The sequence below is a fragment of the Pseudonaja textilis genome, chromosome 3, assembly GCF_049901715.1.
Source record: "Pseudonaja textilis isolate UNSWEBS1 chromosome 3, rPseTex1.2, whole genome shotgun sequence".
NCBI lineage: Eukaryota > Metazoa > Chordata > Lepidosauria > Squamata > Elapidae > Pseudonaja > Pseudonaja textilis.
The window spans coordinates 194,335,289-194,348,206 of record NC_141992.1 but is presented as its reverse complement, the minus strand read 5'-3'; the positions used below and the strand labels follow the sequence as shown (position 1 = coordinate 194,348,206).

At 42.4% G+C, this 12,918-nt stretch overlaps 1 protein-coding gene across 1 annotated transcript in view; it reads left to right on the top strand.

The window, feature by feature from the left end:
* The window catches only part of KCNK9 (potassium two pore domain channel subfamily K member 9), a 121,836-nt gene extending 112,741 nt beyond the window's left edge, over window positions 1-9,095 (top strand). Inside the window, exon 2 of the mRNA XM_026716034.2 lies at window positions 7,715-9,095. Coding sequence (XP_026571819.1) covers window positions 7,715-8,553 — 839 coding nt within the window. The 3' untranslated portion in view covers window positions 8,554-9,095. The remainder of the gene's footprint in view (window positions 1-7,714) is intronic.
* The last annotated feature ends 3,823 nt before the right edge of the window (window positions 9,096-12,918 follow it).

Below are 12,918 nucleotides of genomic sequence, written 5' to 3'. Positions count from 1 at the left end.
TCAGCTACAGGATAGAAAGAGAAAATCTGGAGGTTGGGACAGTCAAACTTCATGTGGTTACCAGAAACTGCTTTTTGGAGAACTTTTTGAAGGAAGTTCTTTGATTTGAGTCAAAAATATTTTTGTGAATTGAATTGGCATCCTTCAGTCTCAAGAGACTATGGTATATGCTCTGAAAAGAGGTCTTAAAACAGTATCTAGTGTGGTTAAAAAGACCAAAAAAACAAAAAAAAAGACCAATTCGAGAGTGCCAATCCTTTCCACACTGAGGACAGATGCAGTCTGTCCCCTGTCCAGTCCTCAGATTTTTCTGGACTGCCTCTTTGCCTCAGCCTGATGAACGACTGTCTCTTCTTCGAATTGGAGAAGGCCACGATGCATCTTTTGCCTCCAAGCTGAAAAACCAGAGGTCCACATTTCCACCAGCTGTTGATGTCCATTCCCAAGGCCTTTAGATCCCTCTTGCAGATATCCTTATATCACAGCTGTGGCCTCCCTTCTAGGGCACTTTCTGTATTGCATTGACCAAAGCAAATCATACTTGTCCCAAAGGTATTTGAACACAAATCCTGGAACACAACTCTGAATTTGCCTCTGAGAAGAAGAGATCCCACAAACTTCCTTCTCAAGCCAGATGATCCTGACGAATCCTTGATTCTCTGGATTGCAATTTTCATTCCAAGTTTTGGAGAGCTTCCCTTTAGCTTTCCCAATGGTGTTTTTTTTCAAGAGGCAACTGGACTTTCTGTTTTTATTTTGAGGACATTTCACTTCTCATCCGAGATGCTTCTTCAGAGCTTACTGGATGAGAAGCGACATGTCTTCAAAGAAAAACCAGAAAATCCAGTTGCCTCTTCAAAAAACATCTTTGGGACAAACATGACCTGGATGGCTGAGAATCTCCATAGACAAATCATATTTGGTTATAATTTCTTGGGGGAAAATATGTTGTAAGCTTCCCAGAGTCATTGGACACAGATGAGCAGCAAATAAATTTCATAAATAAATAAACTTGAAATACCATAACTAAGCCTCCACTGGCATGTGGAAACAGCTACTGTGTTGGCTCAGCGGTGGCTAGTAGAGTAGGACAGTGAGGAGGTTGGGAAGGAACCTGGGCCAGTCCTGGAGGCTGAGGAAGACTTGGACGTGGACTCTGCGTCAGAGGCAGAGATTGTGCCAGGACAGGCTGGCAGTTATCAGCTGCCTTTGGAGTCAGACAGCAGTGAGGCAGGGGCGTAGCTGGAGCCGATTCCCAGCCTGCACATGTACAGAGATCAGAACAGCTACCTGATTATCAGAGAAGCGTAACAAAGGGGGCTGGAGGTTAAAATATACAATGAACGGTTTTAGGAACTGTGTATCTAGTCTAATGAAGAGAAGGATTGGGGCAATATGATAACAATCTTACAATATTTGAGAGATTGTCTCAGATGGGGCTCCACCTATTCTCCAAGGCATCAAAGGGCAGGAAAAGAAGTAGCAGATGGAAACTTATTCAAGGAGAGAATCAATCCAGAATTAAGGGAGAAATTTCCTGAAAGAGAAAACAATTAATCAATGGAATGGCTTACTTCCAGAATCTATGGTGCTCCATTGCTGGAAGTTTTCTTTAGAAGAGATTGGATAGCCATTTGTACAGAATCATATAGGGCAGCGGTCTCTAATTTTTCCAGCTCTGCAGACTGGCAGTGGTGGCAACAGTGGCAATGGGGATGATTTTGCACACACACACACACACACATGCTGCTTGCAGAAATGCAGCTTCACATGCTCCTGGACTCACTTGCTGCTTGTGCAACCCTGTTCCAAATGGGCAGTGGCCCAGCACCAGTCTGTGGACTGGAAGTTGGGGGCTCGTGGTATAGGGTTTCCTGTCCAGGGAGTTGACCTCCAAGACCTCCAAGGTTCCTTCCAATTCTATTATCCTGTAAGAGCCATAGTGGTGCAGTGGTTAGAATGCGGTATGTCAGACTACTTCTGCTGACTGCTGGCTGCCTGAGATTTGGCAGTTCGAGTCTCACCAGGCTCAAGGTTGACTCAGCCTTCCATCCTCCAGAGGTTGGTAAAATGAGGACCCAGATTGTTGGGGGCAAGAGGCTGACTCTGTAAACCGCTTAGAGAGGGCTGTACAGCACTGTGAAGTGGTATATAAGTCTAAGTGCTACTGCTATTCTGATCTGGATGAAGACTCATTTTCCAGACATGCAAGAGAATTCAGAATTCAGGAGTACAATACCTCATGAACATAAGCTTCCCAACTTCATTTAGTTGTTGTTGAGAAAGTCAATGTGGCAGATTTTGGGTTCAGAAGTCTCCATTGTGTATTTTGAGGATAGCTGGCTGATGTTCGACTACATATCAATAGTTTCTGGCAGCACAGCCAGACTGTCTGGAAAGTACCAGAGTTAAAGTTTACAACATCTACAAGCACTATGTTATGTGCCAACTCTACCTTGGTGTTGTGGCCCCCCCCAACTGCCAGCAGAGCTGGCTGCAGACTCAGATGATGAGGAGGTTGGGGAAGAACGTGGGCATGTTCTGGAGCTTGGGGAAGGCTCTGATGGATGCTCAGCATCAGACACAGAGATAGAGCCAGGGCCATCTAGCATTTCCTAGCCAGAGAGGCAGCTGCCTGTGGAGTCAGAGTTGAGTGAGGAGGAGGAACAGCTGGGGCCTGTTCCAGATGCACATATGCACAGAGCAGATAGAAGAGGTGAACAATGACTGGACAATGAGCTGGCTGGGGATGCTTTTTTTTTTTTTTTGTAAATTTTATTTGAGTTTTCACAAGGAGAAAAAAAATACAAATAAAACATCTTTTTTGAAAGTAGCGTAATCCCGGGTTACATTTCTTCGAACAGACACAAATTCAGGTTCATGCTCATTTTTATATTCTATTCCATTTCTTATTACTATTTTACATTTTCTGCATAGCTTCTCCCGTCTTTTAATTTTCTCAATTTTATTTTAATTATCTCATCTCAATTCAGATCATTGTATTTATATTTTTTGTCTGTCCTGTTTCAATTATCTATTATCTTTTCTCATTAAACAAAATTTCTGCTGTAGTTACTGATTGGAGTATGACGCCTTTATATCTTTTCCCTAAAGTTGTAACATTCAATATAATACAAAACCTCCATTCGGATTCTGCTTGGTACATTCTTAAAATACACACTGTATTCTTAAAAAAAGAAAAAATTATAAATGTATAATATAATTAAAACAACATTCCATTCCAATTCAATTCTATCATTAATATTAATATTCATTAAAGTCTTAACATCTTTAACATTACTTTTCAATTAAATATCATACTTCTATGGGAACAATTATAAGCTTTCCATAGTTAATTCCCCCCCCCTTCACTTATATTTTATAAAACATTAACTAATTAAAATGTTCCCTTTCCTTCCTAATTCATTTTTCTCATTTATTTTATTTCACTTATTTTATTCACAAACATTTCATTAAATTACACTAACTATTTTATCCCTCATTTTAATCATATGTTGTTTCCAATTTTCTAAAGTTATTTCTATTACTAACATAACAATACAATCTTATGTACCTTTACAGAATCCCTTTTTCAGTTAGATTTTCACCCATTATCTCTAAATAGGTCCTGTTTCTCTATATCTTGCCCCGGTCCTTTGTAACTTCTTTTCCTTTCCTTCTTCCCTCTCTTCTTCTCTCTCCCCCTTTTACCCCCTTGTCTCTTTACCTCTATTTCTCTCTTCTGTATTCCCCTTTTCTGTTGCTTTCCAGTATTATACTTATTTTTCAAATTATTTTTCTTTTCTTTGGTTGTTTTTTTCAGCCTTAAATTCTCCCTTCTCTTTCCCCCCTTTCCTTTTTCTTCCCCACATAAAATTACTTGTTCATAAAGGTGGCTTCTTCTTTGTCCCAGTCTTCTTGTTTTGCAGTCTTTTCTTGTTGTTTCTCATAGTTCCAAATCTCCTTTTCTAAGAATTGAAAAACAAAGCCAAAAGAACCCTTCCCTTCTTGTGCATCTTCTTTGTACTTTTAAAGTTCCATTTTCAATTCATCCAGAAGTGGTGCCATTGTATAAATTTTTAAACAACCACCCGATTGATTTTAGTCATTCAAATATAATAATCAATAATCCAAAGATCACCATATAATCCAAATACACGCAAGCTGTTTCTTTTTTTACTCTTTTTTTTCACTTTCTCTTCCTGGGGTTACTATTTAGTTGCAAAGTTTCAGTTAAAATGTATCTTTTAGAAGTCTTGTTGAAGTTTTACTGTAAATTCTTTTTAATTCCCGGCAGTCTCCTCCCTCTTCCAGATTCTGCCCTTATTCTTTTTCTCTCCCTTCCTGCTTATGAAAAAGAAAAATTTTAATGTCCAGAAATCTTTATTATCCCTTTGGCATTTAGTTATATTTTCAGTTTAATTGCCTATTGATGTCAAAGTGGATTTTTCCAATTTCTTATTTAAATCTCTTAGTTGTCAGTATAGGGAAGGAGAGAGAAGAATACAAAAGCCAAACCTTTCCCTTTTCCCTTTCCTTTTCTGCTTCCGACTCTTCTTTGGGAGCGATGTTATTTTTTGTAAGTTTAAATTCCAGGGTACCTTAGTTGTTGCTTTTACAATTTAACCCGGTCAGCCAAAACGTTCACTTCTTATCTTCCTCCTGCACATTCTTTTCCAGTTGAGTTCTCCTTTGTGGTGGCCATTTCTGACCACCGCTGCAACTGCCTTCGGGAAAGGGAGCAATGGCCAGCTAAGGAGAAGAGATGCGACTCTCCTCAACCCTGCTGGTAGTCTCCCCCCTCTTCACCACCTCTACGGGGTGGCTTAGCCCCGAAACCAGCTGGCTCAGGGTGCTCCAGTGGCAAGCTCAGACAGAAACCGTGCACGATTGCGGATTTCTGTCTGTCGCCAAAGCCCTTCAAACCAGAAGTCCTGGCTGGGGATGCTGAATGGCCCCTCCCTGGCTTAGGAATAAATAGGGTGTGGTTTAGTTGTCGTAGACAACCATTCACATTTCTGGAAAGTTTGCTCCTTGTGTGTTTCATGCGAGAAAGACTGTCTTGCCAGAACTGAGGTCTGTCTTTTTCTCTATTTGAACTGACTTAATTTGCAGCCTCCCAGCTGGGAGATCACGGCCTTGCATTTATCATAACAAGCTGATAAGGACTATTGTTTTGGTTAACTTCTTGCAGGACTCTTGCCTGGACTTTCTTTTGGTGAATGCAGCTAATTCCCAATGTGTAAATAAAGGGGCTTTTTCTTTTCAGGGAATCTGTTTCTTGCTTGTGTGAGGGCTGGGTCAGAACACTTGGGGCAGAATGATGTTGCATAGAGAAGGGGGGCTGCCACTGAGAAGTCCCTTGTTTATGATCACACAAGAGATACTGTCATGCCCTTGTTGGAGTCTGAATCCGAGAAGGAAGATGAACAGCTGACAGGGAGTGGGAATGTGCCTCTGTTGGCTGTGGAGGAAACTGGGGAAGGCAAAGTTCAGTTGGGCAGAGCAGGGAAGAGGTAGAACAAGGGAGAGGGAGTTCAGAGAAAGACCCAGGCCCACCCCCACTTCATCCTAGGGCATGCAGGGAGGAACGGAAAAGAGAGCAACGTGGGTTGTGTGGCTTATAGGGGAGGAAAGGGGCCGGATTCCCTTCGTTAGCTACACTTGAGAAGAGAATTTTTAAAAAATGCATGCTGAGTGTGGCATCTGCTGGGAACAAACTTGAGTTTATCTTGTGTTGACTTTGGTTCCATCCAACCATGTTGAATTATTGCTGTTCCTTCACATCTGGAATTCCTTCTCTTGCCCTGCCAGACTAATTACCTCATCTTGCCTTGATTGGACTTATAGTTTCAGTTTTTGTTGACTTGATTCTCTGCAGCCAATGGCTGTTCTTGGAAGAGTTTTTCTTTAGCCCAGAAGGTAACCAGGACATTGGGAGCAAAGTTGGAGCTAATAAAGGGACTCCTACTGACTATCTGACTGTGTTGCCTTTGTGCCACGCCCCAGATCATCACAGGTACATCCCTAATCAATGGGACCTATAACATACCATGCCTTCCAGTCCAGGTAGGCCAGATAGATGGGGATGAGATGGCCTTTCAAATAGCCTGGCCCCAAGCCATGTAGGGATTTAAAGGTGGTAATCAGCATCTTGAATGGTATCTGGAATCAGATTGGCAGCCAGTGCAGCTTCCACAACAGAGACAACGAAAACCTCTCTATTAGCTGTAACAGATGATCAGATCACCATCTAAAGTTAGGACAGCTAAATGCAGCAGGAGACAATGGGAGACACTTAAGAAGATAAGATAACCTTTATTGTCACTTTTTCCTGGCTCACATTAAAAAATGAAATTCTGATGCCCGTTCTCCAAAGAATATATATGGGAGGAGGCTTCATGGTATCTGAAGTAGAACAACTAGGTCCTGTAATAATATCAACCTTGTTAACTCTCAAGACTCTTTTTTTTCCATTATGTATTCTAAATGGTCTAATTCTGGATTGCAGGATGAAAAACAATATTAAGCATTTTTTCTGATGCAGAATCTTTTCAGGTAGCAGATGAGTGACAAACATTCTATCTAAAAATGCTTTGTATAGGAAATTAATCGGGGAGGATTTGATGTGGTTGAAGCCAACCCTGGGAAACTGTGCATGGAGTAACTGATGAGTTGTAAAAGGTTCATTTCAGGTAATAAGGAATCTTGCTTCTTTGAGAAAAGTGTCACTTAGAAGGAGTGGCCCTAACAATCAATTCAAGGCTGGACAACTTCCTGTGGCCATGATGGCAGCTTTATTTTGGAGTGTTCCCACCCCCCCGCCCCCAGTTCTGTGGACTACAGTACACATAAGGTATCTGGTAGTAGCCAAAATGACATCACCTATACAGGTAGACCTCAACTTAACAATGCAACCAGAATTTTCATCTCTTAGTGATGCGATCATAAATTGAGGGTATGCAAGAGGTAAGAGATCCTTGGTGTTTTCTGAGTTTCATTGGCCCAAAGGTGCTTTTTCCAAAAGACAATTGGACCTTCTTGGGTTTTTCTTTGAAAGCATTTTGCTTCTCATCCCAGAAGCTTCTTCAGTTCTTCTTGGATGAGAAGCGAAACAGTTTTAAAGAAAATACCAAGAAAGTCCAAGTTGCCCTTTGAAAAAAAGCACTTGGGACCACCATGATCTGGATGATTTGACTTTAGACCTGAAGAAGCTGCTTGGGTGTGAAGCAAAACACTTTCAAAGGGAAAACAACCAAGAAAGTCCAGTTGCCTTTTGGAAAAAAATGTTTGGAACAAGAGAATAAACCATCTCCCTCCTTTCCCCCCACTGCCCTCCAGGCTGTGCCTTTCTTTTCCACCCCACAAAGAGTCCCAAACATTCCTCATATCTCAAGGGCTGTAGTTATCACATCCTTTGATTGCTTACTGTACCCTTTGACTATTATTAAGTGTTGTATCTTATGATTCTTGATGAATGTATTTTATCTTATCTTTATGTATACTGAGAGCATTTGCACCAAGACAAATTCCTTGCGTGTCCAATCACATTTGTCCAATAAAGAATTCTATTCTATTTTATTCTGTTCTGTTCTGTCCTGTTCTGTCCTGTCCTGTCTGGTCCTATCCTATCCTTCTCACCATCCCTTGGTTGCAATCATCCCTGTCCTTCTCTTCCATCACTTATCCATGTTGTTGTTTTTTGCTTCTCCAGGTTACGGCCACGCTGCCCCCGGGACGAATGCAGGGAAGGCCTTCTGCATGTGCTACGCTGCCCTGGGCATCCCACTCACCCTTGTCATGTTCCAGAGCCTTGGTGAACGCATGAACACCTTTGTCAAGTACCTCTTGCAACGGATGAAAAAGTGTTGCCGGATGAGAAGAACCGAGGTCTCCATGGAGAACATGGTGGCCGTCGGCTTCTTCTCCTGCATCGGTACCCTCTGCATTGGAGCAGCTGCCTTCTCTCATTGTGAGGAGTGGACCTTCTTCCAGGCCTTCTATTACTGTTTCATCACATTGACTACAATCGGGTTTGGAGACTATGTGGCCCTTCAGACGAAAGGAGCCCTTCAGAAAAAGCCGCTCTACGTGGCCTTTAGCTTTATGTACATCCTAGTGGGATTAACTGTCATTGGAGCTTTTCTCAATCTGGTTGTTCTCAGGTTGTTCATGAACATTGAGGAAGAGAGGCGAGAGGCTGAGGAGAGGGCCTCCCTGGCGGGAAACCGGAGCAGCATGGTGGTCCACATTCAAGAAGACTCTCAACATGGCCGCCCGCGGTACAAGGCCGAGGTGACGGATCTTCAGTCCGATTGTTCCTGCATGTGTTACAGGTCCCACGAATACACCAGCCGGGTGGTTTCCCACCAAAATTCCTTCAGCTCCAAGCTGAACCTCCAATACTTTCACTCCATCTCCTACAAGATTGAGGAGATCTCACCAAGCACATTAAAAAACAGCCTGTTCCCCTCCCCCATCAGTTCGATCTCCGCTGGATTGCACAGCTTTACAGACCATCACAGGTTGATGAGACGACGCAAATCTATCTGAAGGCGTTTTCTTTGCAGGGTTTATGGGGGTGGGCACGTTTGTTTCCCAAGATTATTAATTTTTAAAATGAAAACAATTTCTCGAGTGAACCAGAGTGAGGCTAACATAAATCCAGGAGAGAAAAAAAGAAAAAAAAATACACATTCAAGGGAAGGACACTACTCCCCTGAAACTCAGCTCTGGCGCACGAAGCATGGACAGACTTATTTTCCAGCAAAAATAATGCCTTACAATTAACCTTCCCTCCACGATCCGAGATTTTTGAGGTGATGGGAAGTGGGTATTTCAATTCCAAAGTTACGCACCTGTCAGCTTTCTCGTGCCCTTTGGCACGCTTGACCTAAAAAACAAAAACAAAACAAAAAACAAAAAACCAAAACGAAAACCTCTTTCTTCTCCTTCACAAAGCAGGTCATGATATGTGTGAACTGGGGGTGTGTATGTGAGTGTTGAGTGTGTCGGTACGGGTGCACACGCACAATTCCACTACTAGTGCCATGCGACTAACAAAAGTATCTATCGAAGCATCAGGTATATCGATTTGATTTCCTATCTATTCTTCCTCTGGATAAATGTTTTTTTCTGGCCTGCATTTTTTTTTTTTGATCCCAAAGAGTGGGGGGGCGAGAAACAAAAGAAAAGGAAGAAAAATGGAAGTAGGAAAGAGCTGCAGGTTTTTTTCAATTTGTTTTCTTTTTTGCTGAGTCAAGCATGCACCATAAATGGTCCATATACCGAGCGAACCATTGTACGTACGTTCTCTCTTTCTGTTTTGAAATGGCTAGAAATTTCTTAGATCGTATTGACTTTTGGTTTTTTATTTGTCTTTTAAGAACAAGGCAGGAAAGGAAGGTTACTTTTGCTTGCCAGGTCAAATCCTTATGGAAAATATATAAATATATACATATATATATATATTTGAAAAAAAAAAAAACAAGCATGCATTTTGTAAAAACGGATATGCATTATGAACATACACGAGGAAAACAATGGTGGAACCATTGCTCGGGAGGAAAGGATGGATTTTAAAATGATTTTTCTTTTAAACTTTTTGTTGGTATGTGTCAAATATCCACCAGGCTTGTCAAGCTCTCGGTGTGTACGTGGGTGTGATTTAAGGAACGGTCAGAATGAATGGGTATTTATTTATTTATTTATCTATTTAAAGGGTCTTATTTATTTCACTTTTGTGTTTTTTAAAAAAACCATCGGGTTCAGTGTTGACTTTCCTTGGCGTGAGTGTTCCGTGTGTGCCTGGCAGGATGTTTGCGTGTTTGTCGGTGTACGGTTGTACCTGCGTGCACAGGAATTTTATCTGGGAATGCTTGAACAAGAATGGTGCACAGAGGTGGATGAATATATTTTTATTTCCTCACAAAAGAAGACAGGGTATCCCTTGGTTTAATAAAAATAGAAACAGATATTAATACTAATACTAGTAGGGAGAAAAATGCTGGTTGCTCTCAGGAAGGATTCCCCAATGCTTTGTCCTTTGACTTGCTGAGGATATGCTTGTAGACCAAGCTTCCTTCCTTCCTTCCTTCCTTCCTTCCTTCCTTCCTTCCTTCCTTCCTTCCTTCCTTCCTTCCTTCCTTCCTTCCTTCCTTCCTTTCTTCCTTCCTTCTTCCTGTTGGAAGAAATATCTATCTGGTTCAGTTCGAAGCTGGGAGAAAGGCACTGGAGACAAAATGGAGGCTGGAGGCTGATTGGAAAGAGAGTTTAATGGTGAAGCAGAACCTCCAAGCACATGGCTCTGGGCAGCTGACCACATGGAGTTGAGAGTGAGGGGTATTTATACCTTACCTTGGGTTTTGAACTTGAGCTTCCTGTTCCTGTGCAAGAACATGTATTCTATTGGCTCTTGTAGGGGTCCTAGCTGGCTCTGTAGGTTGTCTGAGCCAAGCTTGGTTGAAGTTTGGCTGATGCAATGAAGAGGCTCGTTGGGCAATTCCTATTGTGGCTGAGGGCTAACTCTATCTTTGTTCAGACCTTGCTGCAGGGAATTTGCTTCTCAATAGAGCTAGCTCTGTCTTCTATCTCTTAAGTGCTGACATCTGCTGTGGGCTATTAAGGAAGGTGAGGGCTGTCTCTTTCTGTCTCCAGGAGCATGCTTCTCCATTTCGCATCCAGGGAAATATAATATTCTGCCATTTTAATATTTCTCAAAATATTTCATTCTTCTAGGAGAGGGGATATTCCCTCCCCCCTCCCTCCTCCTATTCATATTTCTTCCTCCCTCCCTTCCCTTCCTCTCTCCTCCTGTCTATCTTCCTTCCTTCTTTTCCTCCTTCCCTCCCTTCCCTGATACAGTTAATATAGGCAATTGCCAAAACTATTCTTCTTCTAACAATTGATTTTAAATGGAGTTGCTTTAACTAGATGTTCCTAACACCAGACTCTCCTTGGAATTTCCTTCACAAAAATATATCTCTGAGGAGACTTTGTCATGATCCTGAGATTCCTCAAACCTAGAGGATTAAACAGGGTGTAGTGAGAAACAGATGAACGTAGAAAGGAGAAACATAAGTGAGTCTTAAAAACACCTCCCACAAGACAAGACTTCCTCGCTGTGTCTCTGCAGGAATTCCTATTCTTGTTTAAAGTCTGTCCAACTTTAAATGGGTAATTCAATTGTCTGGACCGGATATAACAGGATCACTCAACCAGTGCAGCCATAAACTAGTTTAAGAGGGATTTCTCTATGGTTAGCTCCTCATAACCATAGGTTTGGGTGCACTAAGTGCTAATTAGCCTCCCTGAGGCCTGATCACCTAAACACTTATGAATCAGGGCGATGGCCAGTTATGCTCACCAGAATAAATGCATCCATAAAATTGAATGGTGTAGAACAGGGATGTCAAACTCAAGGACTGGGACCCAGATCTGACCCATGGGGTGTTTAGCTCTGGCCCATGGCGGCTCTCCTGAGATCCGTTTTCTCTGGCAGAGGGTTGCAAGAGGCGGTCACAGCCAAAAATGGAACTCAATTGTCTGTTTTTGCTAGTAGAGTGCTCGCACCACCACAGACACCCCTGACACAAGTGATGTTGAGCTGGCCGTGCCCACCCTGGCCACACCACCCCCTCCGAGGTCAAACACAACCCTGATGTGGCCCTCAATGAAATTGAGTTTGATCACTCCTGGGGTAGAAATTTAAGAGATGCGTGATAGATAGATGGCTGGCTGAGGAATTCTGGGAGTTGAAGTCCACAAGTCTTAAAGTTGCCGAGTTTGGAGACATCTGGACTAGGTCTTGCTTGTAGATATCTGGAAAATACGTTCTTGTTCACATTAGACTACCTTGTGAACCTCAGGTTCTCTGTTCACACAGTCGCCTTGTTCCCTGACTACCCAAAGAGCAGCACATGTTCTGAGGATATTACTAGCTAAGTTTTCCCTTACTTCTTATGTACCAGCAAGAAATTGGAAAAATCTCTGCAAACAACATTTCCCTACAGAGATTAGGTTTTTAAAGGAGAGGGGGATCTTTCAGCCCCCCAAAAAGTTTCCCGAATTTCATTTAAAATGTGCTTCCTTCTGAAGATCTTTCTTAGTCTGGAGAAGTTCTAGCATTGCTGTTCCTGGACTTTGAGTGTGCAAAACATCTATTTTGCCATTCAATTACTCTGTGCTTTTTATTTTATTTTGTTTCCAGATTATGCTTCCCTGCTTCTGCTGTTGTACTGTTCTCTATCCTAAATTGAAGGTTGCTTTTTCAAGAATCTAACCCCGTAGTTTTCATTATCCACTTATTTTGGAGGCGAGATGGTGGTGGTGAGAGCAAGCATACAGTTTATAAGATTAAATAAGAGATTATTGAAAATAATGGCAGCACGTTCTGCTACAGGTACGTCCTCAACTTACGATGAGATACTGAGTCCAAAATTTATGCCACGGGTCCAGTGGGCATGGCTTTGCTCACGTGCACACACTTTGCATGCATGTGTGCACCGAATGTGCACTTTGCGCAGGTGCAGAGGCATTCTAACTCACCTCCTGCAAGCCTGCACAATCCCAGTTGCTTCAGCAGCTGCCGCGTGGCACCCTACTGTGCCACACAAAGCAGCTGCACTTCAAATTCAGTGGATAAACATGAGTATGGGAGCCTGGGCGGGCGGGTGAGCTCCAACAGCAGAGAGGTGGAGAGAATTGGTTCAGTCTCCACCGCTCATCGCTGCTACAGGCTTGCCAGAACTAGGCCGAACCGGTAGAATACCGCCACTGATCCTGGAACATTACAACTGTCATAAATATGAGTTGCCAGTTGCCAAGGGTCCGAGTTTTGATCACATGACTGAGGGGATGTTGCTATAGTTATAAGTGTGAAAAACAATCACGTCCCTTTTTTTAGTGCTGTTGTAACTT